At 42.0% G+C, this 15643-nt stretch overlaps 1 protein-coding gene across 1 annotated transcript; it reads left to right on the top strand.

Moving 5' to 3' along the window:
• Positions 1 to 3385: 3385 nt before the first annotated feature.
• On the top strand, positions 3386 to 15389 carry LOC137883455 (CD151 antigen-like; the record flags this gene model as incomplete). Its single annotated transcript, XM_068724945.1, has 4 exons — positions 3386 to 3525; positions 7181 to 7265; positions 9643 to 9834; positions 15315 to 15389. Coding segments are annotated over exons 2-4 (351 nt in total), but the record flags the coding sequence as incomplete, so codon positions are not given.
• Positions 15390 to 15643: the final 254 nt, after the last annotated feature.

Genomic DNA, 15643 nt, shown 5'->3' with positions numbered 1-15643 from the left:
TGTTACCTGTTTGTAACCTGGACCTGTGAGTAACCTGTTACCTGTGAGTAACCTGTTACCTGTGAGTAACCTGTTACCTGTGAGTAACCTGTTACCTGTTTGTAACCCGTTACCTGTGAGTAACCTGTTACCTGTGAGTAACCTGTTACCTGTTTGTAACCTGTTACCTGTGAGTAACCTGTTACCTGTGAGTAACCTGTTTGTAACCTGTTACCTGTGAGTAACCTGTTACCTGTTTGTAACCTGTTACCTGTGAGTAACCTGTTACCTGTGAGTAACCTGTTACCTGTTTGTAACCTGTTACCTGTGAGTAACCTGTTACCTGTTTGTAACCTGTTACCTGTGAGTAACCTGTTACCTGTGAGTAAGCTAGACTGCTCTCAGGGTTTATTGCATGTTGAAGACTGAATACACGTCACAAAGTGTCGATACATGCAGACTGTAAGGAGAGGCTGTAGCTGCTAAATGACTGATCATTTTAGATGTATCTTCTCACCTCTAGCAGCATCTTTCCATGCAGACAGTTCAGGTTTTTATCTGAGACTTCAGATTGTTTTTTTATTGGAGCTACTTTCCACTAATAGAAATAGTCACTCTAAAAACAGTGTTTATAAGTGTTTAAGAGACCAGGATTCTGTAAAGAAAAGTCATGTTGAATCTTTTCAATGTTATTGAATGTTGAAAATGAAACTCTGTTCATCCCCATAGTATTGGCTTGGATCTGAACCTCTTAGTTATTTCAAAATCTGGACAAATAAAAACCAAAACTATCTGCACGGCTCAATGCCAATCAAGGCAAGTCAGAGTTTTGCAAATATCCAGATAAAGCTAGTCGCGTTTCAAACCTCCAAAACAAGCTCCACCCCTGATTAAGATTACATTAAACTACAGCTAACACTACATCAAAACATTTAACATTAGATTACATCACAGCTGTGTACTCCACCGGGACACTTCGACATTAAATTACAGTTTACCGTTAAGTAGAAAGGCAGCTTCTCTCTCAAATGATATATCTTCTCATCCGAGAATTTCCCAGAAATACAGAAAAGGAACAAATCCTGAGGTGTTCCTTCAGTTTACTTCTCATCCGTTTCATTAAAGAAGAATTAAGAAGAGGTCCTCTTTCCACTGCTGTTGTTGCCACTTGGAGTATTAGTTCATGGGTACTGTAAATCTTTTCCCTGGCTACATCTTGTGAGCCGGGATCACTATCCAACATGGCTCCTTCCCACTGTCACCAGGTGGATCCTCTTATGATCCCCGTATTTATAGCTTGGCAGGGCCGTGGCAGGTGTGACGAAGATTAGGACCACTTCTGAAGACCGGCGCGTTGACCGGAGGACTACTTATTTATAGAAGCTGTCCCACTGAGATTGTGGGTTAGCAGAACTACCAGCTCCTGGACAACCAGTGCATATAAACAAAGAGAAAATAGCTCCGCTGCTGTCTTACGTAAGCTTTACATAAGCAATTAAGGATTAAGTGACATAAGTGTTAAAGGGGAAACATCTTGTTCTGGTTTAAGAGTGCTATGGATACACACAGAGACAAAGTCATCAATTTCTGCTCCCTCTTTCAGTCAGAGAAGAGTAGTGGTTTCATTTAGAAGGTTTTCGTTGTCGTCGTTGTTCACATGCTCCCGTCTTTTAGTCCTCAGTGCCATTTAATCTTCTTAGAAAACTCCCAAACAGCTTGTTGCTTTACACAGACGTGATGCATCCTTTAACTATTTCAGAACATCAGCTACTTCCATCAAAACCGCTGCAGAAACAACAAAAGTGTGCGTACCTGTTAGAGGCTGGAGTAGCAGCGGTCTGAATGGTGCATGCAGGCACAAGCAACTCAAGACTGACAGCTTGTGTCTTTCCTAGTAACAGGGTTTATCCCCCCCCCACCACCAACACACACACACACACACACACACACACGTACACACACACATGACATTGTGGCGAGTTTGTTTACATTCACCTTGACAACAGTATATACTGTGGCTGTGACTAAATGTGATATTAAAAGATAATTATTCATGTAGCTGACTGTATTTGTTGCACATGTATTTTGCTACATCGTGTTTTACCTCTTGGGTTCTGGATCTTATTTGTGAAGCACTTTGAAACTTTGTTTTTAAAGGTGCTATATAAATGAAGTTATTTTTTTAATGGTGAAATATTTGGTTAATACATAGAGTTACTTATAGGCTATTGAATTGGTAAAAGCCCCCCCCCCCCCCCCCCCCAAAAAAAAAAAAACTTTAACAGAGAGGGGGAAAAAGGAAGAAACCTTAGGGAGAGCAACAGGGGAGGGATCCCTCCATAATAAGCTCTTTTTTTTTAAATAATGAAAAACATGAAAATCTCACTTTTTAAAATATGGGACCTTTAAAGATTTCAAGTTAAGAATGCCTTGCATTTTATTGTGGTCTGAATTTCCTGTTGCATGTGCTGCTTATTCTCATTTCCTAAACCTTGTACTCCTGTTACCCTAAAATGGACGTTTTTCTTTTCTGCTTGAAAAAACTGAATAAATGCCCAAAACAAATAATGTTGTGAAAATCCATTTTGGGGTACTTTGTTTACTCTTTTTCTGACATTTATTACAAAGGGCAACAGGTCAAGGCTGTATACGTATGATAACGTGTTATTAATGGATGCTATTAATGGTTACTTTTTCAGTCACATTTCCACTCAAGATTATAAGTAATGCTTCTGGGAAGGATATCTGAAGTCGAGCCAGAAAAAAAAACCCACTGTCATCTAGTGGTGAGTGTGTATTACTACACACACACACACACACACACACACACATGATATAAAATTGACTTGATGGTGATTCATAGCTGCAGGGCAGTTACCCACTAAAACCAGTTGTTAATACAACCTTGTACGAAAAGTCAGTATCAGTTGGGGTTTTTTGGTAATTAAATTAATTCTTATGTTTGAGAATATGAAATGAAGGAGCCTTTCATTAAGTCATAAGTTATTATTATGAGATTGTAAGTCATTATTATGAGATAAACATCATTATTATGAGATAAAAGTCATTATTATGAGATAAAAGTAATTATTATGAGATAGTAAGTCATTATTATGAGATAAAAGTCATTGTTATGAGATAATAAGTCATCTTGACTTACTATCTCATAATAATGACTTACAGGATCTTTATTTTTTCCTCAGTGGCAGTAATGTTCTTCCATACACACACACACACACACACACACACACACACACACACACACACACACACACACACACATAAGCGTTGCCCCGGGACAGAAAAAAACAAAAACCACACCAAGCCCCACTTAAGGTGGCCCTGGGCGGAGTCAGCTCCTCCAGCCTCTCTCTCTCTCTCTCTCTCTCTCTCTCTCTCTCTTCAGTCTGTACGGAACCTGAACGCACCACTTTAACCGAGGAAGGTGGAATGAAAACTGACGGTTTTTAAGGAATATCCCATCGCATACCATCGCTTTTCTTCTTAAATAAATATATCGATAGGAGATCAAACAAACAGGGGCAGGTAAGAGTTGTAAGCTATCACACACACACACACACACACACACACACACACACACACACACACACACACACACACTGCGGTGTAGCATCGACCAGACAAGGAAGTCTTTTTTTTTTTTACGAAACAGACGCAACATTTAGCATCTTTCTATTCAACCTCGTCTATCAAACAGGGTTTTATCCGCATGTTGCCGTCTATTAAAAGTACCGAATCTTAATAAAACATGTTTTTACACTACAACAACAACGACGTGTAACTTTAGCGTTAGCTCTCCCCCGGTGATGGTGATTTAAAACACGATGGAGGTTATTAAAACTACGTCTCTAGATGTTATCGTGAGCTCTTAACCGGTCACTGAGAACCACATAGAGGACGGTAACTGGTTCCCAGCGGTTCTACGCACGGTTGGTGACGGTACCGTTTAGCTCAGTGCTAACTAGCTAACTTCAGTTAATAAATGGCTCGGGTGTGATTTAATATGGATTCAAAAGTGAGTCATTTTTACCAGAGAAACACTAGTTTCTCATGATAATGAGAGCGGGTGTATGAATCTGAAATACACACATTTAAATGTTCACGTTTGACTGTATAAAAGTAGTTTTTACAGCAATATCATGTAGAAGTTAGTTCTTTAAAGGGACACCAAAATCTAAAATACATGTTTTTCCCTCCTACCTGTGGTGCCAATTATCAATTTTGATTGTTTTAGTGTGAAAAATAAAATAACAATGTATTTATTTTATCTTTTCAGATACAATGTTCATAGCTCAGACGTGAAATTGTACTTTTCTTTTGTTTCTGGATTTGCCAAAACCCCATTTATCCCCAAAACGTCAACGCAGAGATGACATGATGCAGATGTAAAGCAGTGTTTAAGTAGTGTTCAGAGTTGTGTTGTCTCCAGAGCTGCTTACTGACAGTGGAGTACCGTAGACAGTGTTTACAGTCAAGTCTAGATATTGAATTATGGGATTTTTTTCTGTCGTGTGAATATCTATTCTGATGATCTAAAGGAGGGCTGCAGCTATCGTTTTGTCTTTTTACAATGGAAGGAGACAATAAACAGACGGCCATCACAGTTTCCCAGAGTCCAAGATCACATCAAACACCAACATATTGAGTTTACAATGAAAGAAGAACATAAATAACCAGACTCAGAACGTGTAATCAGTTAATTAATTTGCAGCGTTCTGGTTTACAAATAAAGAAAATACTACAAGCTACTGGTAAGGTTTTATTTTATATTCAAGCTAACTAATTACTTATTCATCATTTCTAATAACAGGTAGAACAAACAATGACAACTTAAATCTATGGTTGATAATCTAACAGCCTACAACCGGTGGGTTGGTGCTCAGAAATACAGTAATTTAGCGTTTCCACCCCCCCCACCCCAACATGCCTCAAATAACCATCGACCTTCACTAAACCTGCAACGTCTGTCACACTTAATTATACCTGTTTGCTTTTCCAGGTAAAATTAAACGGTTCCTAAGTATTTCACCACTGTAATCTCTACAGGTAGACGAGACATTGTCTGACTCGATCTGATTCATTGTGTGTCAGACAGGTGTCATAGGTGTCTCTGCTAACAGGGCGTCACTCCTGCTTAATAATGTGCCTTTGAGCAATGATATCACTCCCTAGTATAATCTGAAGCTAATAAGAGATGAAGCGTCTTAAAACCTGCATTCTCTCTAGTGTCCATCAGGGGGCGACTCCTCTGGTTGTATAGAAGTCTAGTCTAAAATGACTCTACTTCTCTCTTGATTTATTCCCTCAGTAAACATTGTAAACATGAGTTTATGGTCTCAATCTCTAGTTTCCAGTCTTCTTCAATACAGCATGATGTTCATTTAGTACATTATGCTCCATTTAGAGTCAAACAGACCATAAAGCAGGGGATGCTTTAGGGGCGGGGCTACACGGTGATTGACAGGTCTCTCTACCAGAGCTGTATACGGCGTCTCTACGTCACTCCTCCTCAGTCCAGATACGGTCACTTCCTGTTCACTGGTTGCAAAAAAAAACCAAGATGGCGACGGCCAAAATGACGAACGTGAGGGCTTCGAAACCAGAGTTCACCAACCAACGGGTGACGTCACGACTTTATCCACCTCTTATATACTGTGCTGCTAACGGCTAACGTTAACTAGCTCTCCTCCTGTCGTTTTGAACACGGGTTTCTCGTTCACAATGTAGCATCATCGGGGAAAGCACGAGAAGAGCGTTTATGGGGCGGGGCTACCTTGTGATTGACAGGTCTCTACCACGGCGTTGTCTGGTCGTGTTTCTCTTGACTCAGCTGTTTCCTCTCCGTCTCCGGTAAACAGTAAAATAAGGAGTTTTTTTCGTCCGTGAGGTGTTGTTTGAGTTTAATTAACTCGGTCACGCTAAGTGTTCCCGCTCTAACAGATGGTCACCGGACAGAGTCCAGACGTCCACTCACTCACTCATGCGGGGCACTCATCTGAGTGGAAGACGTGGGGGGGGGGGGGGAGGGAGGGGAGGAGAAGAGTTTGAAAAAGAGGCAGTCAGCGGAGGGCGAGTCTGGGCTTGACGGAGCAAGTGAGCCGAGAAAAGTGTGGGTTTAAAAAGAAAGGAAAGGAAGAAAAAAAGATGTGAGACTTTGGGAGCAAAGATTATGACGTGAAGGCAGCGTCGTGTTGCTCTATGAGCGGATCTATTCATCTTCAGACCTCAAACTGGTGTCGTGTTCGCCATTGTTGTGGTGAAAAGTGTTCATTTACTGCAGTCCAAACACATTGTTGGAATAAGCTCCAAGCTGTTTCTGAAATATTCACTTTGCCGTTTTAAGAAGACGGGTTTTTTTTTTTTTTGGCCTCTAGAAGACGTTGGTACCGGGCGGAAAAGTGAAGCGGGCGGTTCTAATCCCAAAGCCTTGGGCCGACTCTGGGCTCCCACTCGGTGCTTAGTCACGGGTCTCTCCGCACACGCGTGTAATAACTCAGCCCCACTGGTTCTGCCTACGCTGCCGTTCTACAGCGCACTCCCCCGTGTTCTGCATCAGCCTCGTTCTTTAACAGCAAGTCACCATTAAAAAAAAAAAAAAAAAGGAAAGTTTGCTTTAATTTCAAACTCTTAATTCTGTGTCCTTGTGTGCCAACAACCAGCATGCATTGCACTTAAATTAAAGGGCCACTGTCAATCATTGACATTTATTTTTAAGCTGAAAATGCCAAATATTCTATTCAGTATTCATGTGAAGGTTTGCAGCTCGTCTTTGTCGTGTGACGGTAGATTTAATATATCCGGGTTTAGACTGTCGGTCAAAAGTAATAATGCAGATAAAAGACATTTTATCGACTGATTGTATGAAAATGATGATCGCTAGCTTCAACCCGACTTCATTTTTAATATTCTTGACTTAATAACCTTCAACAAACCAGCGCTTTTTCTCTGAAAACATCATCTGTCTGGGTCTAACTTTAATGTTAAAGTAGGGATTGGAACAATAGTTTTGGTTTTATGTGTAAAATGGGGGGAAAGGAAGATTTTCCTGTTTCTCAAAGTGAGGAATCAAAGAAAGTACTGTTTCGGTTGTCGTGTTTTTGTTCATTTCTTTGTGAGAGCGCTTTAGATTTGAGTCGACTATAAACATGTCTCCTACTGTGTGTTACTGTCACATCTGCAGCATGGGGGTCTACGAGGAGAAGAAGGAAGCATGCGGAACCATCTGCCTGAAATACCTCCTGTTCGCGTTCAACTTTTTCTTTTGGGTAAGTTTCGCACAAAGGATTTCATTCCGGACTCTGGCTTGGTTCACAGGCCTGGGTCAGAGTTCCTCCGAGCTTTACCTCCAAATAAAAGTCTTTTTAGATAATCTGGAGACGTTTTTCTTTTACGACCCGCCTCATCGTCTGACCGCTCTGACTCAGCGATTACTAATTATTTTAGCATTTTGAAACTGAAACAATGTTTGTTCCTTTCACAACAAAAGGACAGTAGCGCAGACAATGCCCTCGTATTGACTTTGTGATTTAGCTTTAATGGGTGCAAACAGCAGAGGAAGCTCATCAACAGAGTTCCATTCAGACAGCAGATGAATGCCTGCTGCTGTTCCACTTCACCACAGAAGATGCATTCAAAGCCTTTATTCCCCTCCCAAAAAAAAAATGTTCCAGTATCAGGAATGTGGCGATAGGAATCGTCTCTCTCTCTCTCTCTCTCTCTCTCTCTCTCTCTCTCTCTCTCTCTCTCTCTCTCTCTCTGTCTGTCTGTCTGTCTGTCTGTCTGTCTGTCTGTCTGTCTGTCTCTCTGTCTGTCTCTCTCTGTCTGTCTGTCTCTCTCTGTCTGTCTGTCTGTCTGTCTCTCTCTCTGTCTCTCTCTCTGTTTGTCTGTCTCTCTGTCTCTCTCTCTCTCCGTCTCTCTCTCTCTGTCTGTCTCTCTCTGTCTGTCTGTCTCTCTGTCTGTCTCTGTCTGTCTGTCTGTCTGTCTGTCTCTCTCTCTCTCTCTGTTTCTCTCTCTGTCTGTCTCTCTCTGTCTGTGTCTGTCTCTGTGTGTCTGTCTGTCTGTCTCTCTCTCTTTCTCTCTCTCTCTCTCCGTCTCTCTCTCTCTGTCTCTCTCTCTGTCTCTGTCTCTCTCTCTGTCTCTCTCTCTGTCTCTCTCTGTCTCTCTCTCTCTGTCTCTCTCTCTCTCTCTCTCTCCGTTTCTCTCTCTGTCTGTCTCTCTCTGTCTGTGTCTGTCTCTGTGTGTCTGTCTGTCTCTCTCTCTTTCTCTCTCTCTCTCTCCGTCTCTCTCTCTCTGTCTCTCTCTCTGTCTCTGTCTCTCTCTCTGTCTCTGTCTCTCTCTCTGTCTCTCTCTCTCTGTCTCTCTCTCTCTGTCTCTCTCTCTCTCTGTCTCTCTCGTTCACTTCAGGTCCTTTTGGACTGTTTCAGTACCTCCTGCTGCCACTGGAGGTCGCCAACGTTTACATTTCCTCTGTGCCATTTTTTTAATTTTCAAGATATTATGCAATATATTGTTTGATATTCTCAGTTTTTTTTAAATGTTTTTTTATGTCTCTTTGAGTCAAACTCTGATGAAATATTTAAATATTTCTAAGAAATGACACTTTAATAATGCATTACACATATTAGGCGTTGACTAAATTTAGTGAAATAACACGTTTACACGTTTTATATCTTACGTTTACATCATAATCTTTGAAGACTTGAACCGATATTTGCCAGTTTTGGCCCGTTTCAACTCAGCGTATATCCAGATTCAGACATAATATATCACCATATTGTAAGTTGGCACTAAGGCCATGCACTGCATTAGAGTTTAAAAGTGTTACTATTAATTCAAATTGAATTGAAGAGAGGTAACAACACTGTGTGTGTTGTGTGGCTACAGTCTGACTCTGTGTCTTGTGGTCATCGTCTTCCCTTTATTTTTAATTCGTTAAATCTAATTTTAATTTGACTGCTTTGGCACGAGGACAGATTTCTGCCGCACCATCTGCTGACTCGCATTGATTTCATTTTCCTCATCTTCTCTCCAGCCGTTATCTGAAATAATGCTGAAGATGTCGGACTGTGACCGTTATGTGCCGGGTTGAAGCATTGATTTAAAAAAAAGAAATTTAAATGCTGGATTAGTCCTTCAGACTTCAAACTATATGATTTCTCTGTAGAGTTAAAGTCCTGCATCTCAAAATATTTAAATAAAATAATGTCTTTTCCCCAACCAACACTTAGTAGAACAACGTTTAGGGCTTCATCTCAGTATTATTTTATTCATTGATTCATCCGCCACTTATTTTCTTAATTAATCAATTAAAAATGTAAAAAAAAAAAAAAAGAAAGGAAAAAAATGCTATTTTCTTCGATTGGTTTTATTTGTCCTGAACTCAAAGATATTATATTTAACAAAGAAAAGCAGCAAATGCTCTGATTAGAGAAGCTGAAACCAGAGAATGTTTGACATTCTGACAAATGTCATATTAGTTTTAGGCACATTTGTCAATTGACTAATTGCTGCAGCTCACGTTGAACCATTGACGGTCGCTCATGTCCTCCTCCTGCAGTGATGCATGCTTCAAACCTCTCTGTGTCTCCCAGCTCTGGTCTCCTCCACAGTCTCCTCTTTAACCTCGTGCTCTTCTCCTCCCAGCTGGCCGGCGGCGGCGTGATGGCGGTGGGCGTTTGGACCTTGGTGGAGAAGAGCGACTACATCAGCCTTCTCTCCTCCAAGACCTACGCCGCCTCCGCCTACATCCTGGTCCTGGCCGGAGCCATCGTCATGGTCACGGGGGTGCTGGGCTGCTGCGCCACCTTCAAGGAGCAGAGGAGGCTACTGCGAGTGGTAAGAGGACCTCCTGTGGAACCTGAAGGAAGCATGTAAAGAAACCGTGGGACCGTAAGGTGTACTCTAATTCTTATTGGAGGACATCTTTGTTTCCATGACGCCTTGTAGGTCCACTCATGGTTCTTACAAATATGTAAGAGACACATTAGCTGGTTTGTCAGTGGTTAGAATAAGCCGTCATACACAGAGAAAGATAAAGGTGCCGTCTGGTTCTGAAAATGGTTCTTTTAGAGTGGTGCCATAGAAGATCCATTTCTGGTTCCACAAAGAACCTTTCAGACCAAGGTTCTCTTTAAAGAACCGTTTTCTTAAATGTTTCCTGTCAAGGAGCTTCAAAGAGAACTTTTAAAGAACCAGAAAGAAAGCTTAAAGGTTCTCTAAAGAACCCCCTTTTCATTTTTTTTTGTTGTTGTGCAATTTATACCCCCCCCCTCCACCATCCAATAACTCAAACATGAATTAAGAACCCTTTAATATCCCAAAGAACCATACGACATCATGTAGATGAAGGAGATGGAATGGTTCTTTAATGGTTGATGGTTCTTCGTGGAACCGCACAGCGTTTTAAAGAACCATCGTTTTTCTGTGTGAGATGGAAGTAAAAGATGGAACGACCCCAACGTTAAAAACATCAACGGCACCGTTTACTTTTTTGGACTTTTAACTTTATTGCAAATTTCAACAAAATGTGGATCTTGCCGCGATGAGCAGATGAGCAGATGAGCAGGACAGCGTACTGAATAATGACGTCATCTTATAAATAAGACATTTAACAAGCTGCAATGACACAGAAGAGAAGGGCCAAAGTTACACCGGTCAGGAGATTAATATCCACAGGGAATGTACTTCTTTTCAGGGAATGTACCTCTTTTCAGGGAATGTACCTCTTTTCAGGGAATGTACTTCTTTTCAGGGAATGTACTTCTTTTCAGGGAATGTACTTCTTTTCAGGGAATGTACTTCTTTTCAGGGAATGTACTTCTTTTCAGGGATTGTACTTCTTTTCAGCACCTGCCCAGGTATGAACAGTTTGGCGGCTCGAGGCTCACTGTGACCTCACGTTTCCACCCGTTCACGTCATATCTATATGAATTTCTTCACTGTGACCTCACAAAACACAGTTTTTGAAGAATTCATATGCTATTCATGACGAGTTCACACCCATGTCTGATAGGATAAAGCACTGACGAGGCACACGAGGCGGTAGTTCTAGTTTATTTACAAGACGGATGTACATCAGTTTATCTGACATCGCTCTTGGCATCAGACTGGATTTTGTGTTTCCATTCTGGAACAAGCCAAGCCACGTTTGTTAGGACGTCTTTGGCGACACACACACACACACACACACACACACACACACACACACACACACACACACACACGTTGGCCTCCATTGGGTTCAGTTCAGACACAAAGAGTTCTTACAGTAGCAGCGTTCGTGTGCCCATGTTTGATTCGGCTCCCTCTGCACACGGCACAGGGTTTTGCCCGCATGGCAACCGACTCTGCACTCGTGCACAAAACACACACAAAAAAAACCCCACTGCACTGTTCACACACTGCTACATATTTCATCCACACACACACACACCCACACACACACACACACACGTATATCAACATGGTAAATGTACGCGTGACGCACGACGCTGTGGGCAAATGTTTGTAAGAACTGTAAGAACTCAGCAGAGCCGGTACAGAACGGTACGGTACGGTTCTAGAGGACAAAGGACGGCATGTAGGACAAAGTGATGACACGTCGTTGTTAACTTCTCCCAAAAAAAAACTCATTTTATACCTCGAAACGACATATTTAAACGGTAGTCAGAGGCAACTGGAATTACTGTTTTATTCTCAAATAGTTTTGTAATAATGTTATAAAATTCAAGAGTAAATTTAAAGGGTAAAATGGACTTTTGACTTAAACCTAGATATCCTAATGATAAGTAATAAGAATTAGATTCATATCGCACACTTTAATCACAAGTGCTTCACGGTGAAACAGCCATGGGGAAAAAAAGTTCTAGTACGATGTTAAAAGTAAACAATCTACATAAAACGAAGCAGGTGAGATAAAGTTATAGTTATCGTAAATAATAATGTAGAGACACAGATTTGAAAGGGAAGTAGTTAAAAAGACTAATTCTAGCATCGCTGTGACGTTTCAAAAGACAAAGGACCGCTTTAGATTCTCCACGCTGAATATTGAGTAAACAAAGCTTTTAAAAACATAATTGAAAAGAGTCTACAGATCTATCTGCACGCAGGAGATGAAGTCACCTCTGGAGTTATAAGTCAGCACTTCTGTGTAAATTGAGGTGTGTGTGTGTGTGTGTGTGTGTGTGTGTGTGTGTGTGTGTGTGTGTGTGTGTGTGTGTGTGTGTGTGTGTGTGTGTGTGTGTGTGTGTGTGTGTGTGTGTGTGTGTGTGTGTGGCTTTGAAACGCTCGGTGCATTCGGCAGAGCTGAGATTAGGTCGATGAATCACAGTGAAGGAACCAACTCGTCGGCAGGCAGAGATGCTATCGAGATTGTTAAGGAGGGCAAACTTAAGGGTGGGGGGGGGGGGGGGGGTGAAGTGATTGTTTTTCTGTATGTGGTGAGTGCCGGGTACCTGCTTGAGAGCAGCTGTGATTGGCCACAGGTTTTGTAACCTGAAAGTCAGGAGTTTTCTACCACCACCTGATGCAGCCTCAACATCACCAGGATGTCTGCAGCTTAAGTTGAACCTCCCCTCTAGATTAAAGGGGAGGTTTATCAGACGGAGAGTACGAGAGCGAGGTCAGTGAGACGAAGAGGAAAACTCTCCCGCGGGAAAAGGTGTGTGTGTGTGTGTGTGTGTGTGTGTGTGTGTGTGTGTGTGTGTGTGTGTGTGTGTGTGTGTGTGTGTGTGTGTGTGTGTGTGTGTGTGAGAAACTTTTTTTCCTTTCCAAGTGATCCAGATGGAAAGCAGTCCTAACAGCGTCTGGATCCACCTGTGGAGAAAGTGACTTCATCACAAGTCTGGAGTGTGTGTCTTCTCTACATACCTCCTTCTGTCTGTCTCACTTGTATCTTCTTTTTGGTCTAATCTCTCATTCTGCTGCAGCAAACCGCACAGCATTATGGGTAAGCCGGTTGTAGCCGCGCGCTCAAGGTCGCCCTAGTGGTTGTGGTGATGAAAACGTCTCCAAAAAAACAACCAGCTTTTCTTGCTTGTTTCACTCACTAAATAGTTGTAGGTTCAACCAACCCTTTTATTTATTCACTTTCCTCTATTTCCAATACGTGCGACAAAATAGTCACGTGATCGCAAACGAGCTGAAGTCCATCCTTCTTTTCTTCTTTTTTTTTTTAAAGGTGGGATAGTTGACATAAGATATAGCGAAGTGTTCATGCTCAGTTTAAAATCCTTGCACTGTGTGTGCGTGTGCGTGTGTGTGTGTGTGTGTGCTGTGCTGTCTTTGTGCCGCGCATCAAAAGAGGCAGATTCCTGGACTGATATCTCGTCTCATTACCTTTTTTAAACTCGTCAGAATGTCTTCATCCAAAATCTTTTTGTTTTATGAGCTTTTAAGTGACGTTTCTCACTCATAAACATAAATGCGCTCTTCTTCAACGACATGAAACGAGGTCATTATAAGTGGAGATAAACACGTTGTTTAATCCTGTGTTCAATCGGGCAGATTTATGGGTTTTTAAGTTAAATAATCTTATGGCAAAAAGAACTGTAGATTAACAAAACGTGGCTCAAATGATGTGAATCTACGGAATCAACTCGACTTCTAAAAGCGCAAAGATGGTTCATTCGTTAAAGTTGCAGTGTGTAGATCCTCTCGCACAGCCAACCTGTTCATAGAAACAACATTATTAGATTTAAATATGGATTATATACTCTGCGAGCATCCGACCGTCATCTGTGTGATCAGAGTCACCTTCAGCGGGACTCTGATCTCGCTCAGTAATCGTAAAGGCGGCGGTACGCTTCTAATGAAGTCTGAAGTAGAAACGCAGGAAAACACGGAGCTGCATACAAAGTGTGTGTGTGTGTGTGTGTGTGTGTGTGTGTGTGTGTGTGTGTGTGTGTGTGTGTGTGTGTGTGTGTGTGTGTGTGTGTGTGTGTGTGTGTGTGTGTGTGTGTGTGTGTGTGTGTGTGTGTGTCTCCTCGCTGCAGTTAAATGTTCCTTTACGGAGTGAGGATGAAGTTACAAAAAAAAAAAGCAGCAGCTGTGAGAGAGAGAAACATAAAAATGTTCAATTATTTTACAGCATGATGACTTTCACCTCGTCATGTTAGTCATTCTGTTGTTCAGCCAGACATCTTGAAGCCGATGCAGAGCTGCACAGGTGACCCTGCTGAGCGTCGCCATGGCAATAATTACACCGTGCCCCTCGGGTGTTTATGAGTCGAGACTGATTTTAAAATCAATAAATAGCTGGAGGGTGCTTACTGTTATTAATACAGTAGTGCAGACTGCCGTCGCAACCGCTTTGATGCGTTTCTGTTAAACCCCCATTTTTCTGTAATGTTCAAAAATGAACGTATTTACGTTGCAGTACTCCGTTTGTCCACAGGGACCGCCAGAATCAACACAAGTGCAAAGTTCCTCGTGGGTAGCTTTAAAGTGTGAGAGATCGTCGTTCAGCGTTCAGGCTCACAGTTCTAATCAGCTGTCGGGTCGCGGACCGGGTCCACTTCACTGGCCTGGTTTTCTGTCTCTGACGAGCAGCGGGCCGGAGGAATTTGGGTCAAGGTTGTTTTTTTTTCCGTAGTCTGATAATATCTCCTCTGTTGTGCTTAATTCTGCGGGAAACCTTCCCTCTAAAAAAACTCCCCTCACGAATCAGACGCCGGTCATAAACTCTGAACAGCAAACTGCACTCAGTGGGAGACGTGCCCATGAGCAATAACTCACAGGTTCAGCCGTTCAAAACGCGAGTAGAGAACCGTAGCGTGGTTTTTTTTTTAATGCACTACTGTTAACATTTAATTAGTTACACCTGTACAACATCAGTCCTGCAGTAAATCCTACGTTTGGGAAGATTTTCTTCGTCCGTCCTCGGTGTTGAGGTTGTATTTTATTGCATCATATTTACATAAACGCCCATATATGGTCTTTATAAATGAACAGTGTCCCAAATAAATTGCATCTTTTCCTCTGCAGGTTTCTTGTCCGGCGTATACATTTATCAAATCATCAGCTTTACGCTCATTAATTCAAGATATGTAAAGTCCTGCCAGGAGCTACCCCTCCAAGTGTTGAGACACCTTTGTCCCAGTTCCATACTATTACCAACCGCACAATGGAACCGGCTCACAACCGGGTCGATGGATTATTTTGAGGAACCGGGTCATGATTTCTGTTTGATCTCTCCAAACTAGTCGACTCGCACCAAACCGATCTACGAGGAGAAATATGTGTTTTAGATTTTTGTCGCTTTTGCTCACATCGCCACATCCACTGACTGTGTGTCCTTCTTGTTCTGTTGTCCTCAGTACTTTGTCCTGCTGCTGTGTATCTTCCTGTTGGAGATCCTGGCCGGCGTCCTGGCTTATATCTACTATCAACAGGTAACCCAACCCCCCCCCCCCCCCCCCCCCCCCAAAAAAAAGAAAAGTATATGAGCCGACAGATCTGAGCCGAGGAATTGTTTTCAGTAATAATGTAGTCATAACAAAAGGGAATCTCACGAGTACGGTTTGTCTTCTGAGATACATTTTCCTTTTGTATAAATGATCCACTTTCATTTTTAGAGACCTGTGTGTGTGTGTGTGTGTGTGTGTGTGTGTGTGTGTGTGTGTGTGTGTGTGTGTGTGTGTGTGTG

The sequence above is a fragment of the Cebidichthys violaceus genome, unplaced genomic scaffold (assembly GCF_023349555.1).
Source record: "Cebidichthys violaceus isolate CVI_PGR_0920_01 unplaced genomic scaffold, fCebVio1.0.p SCAF_320, whole genome shotgun sequence".
NCBI lineage: Eukaryota > Metazoa > Chordata > Actinopteri > Perciformes > Stichaeidae > Cebidichthys > Cebidichthys violaceus.
The sequence above is the reverse complement of the archived record's forward strand: the minus strand, read 5'-3'. Positions and strand labels throughout refer to the sequence as shown.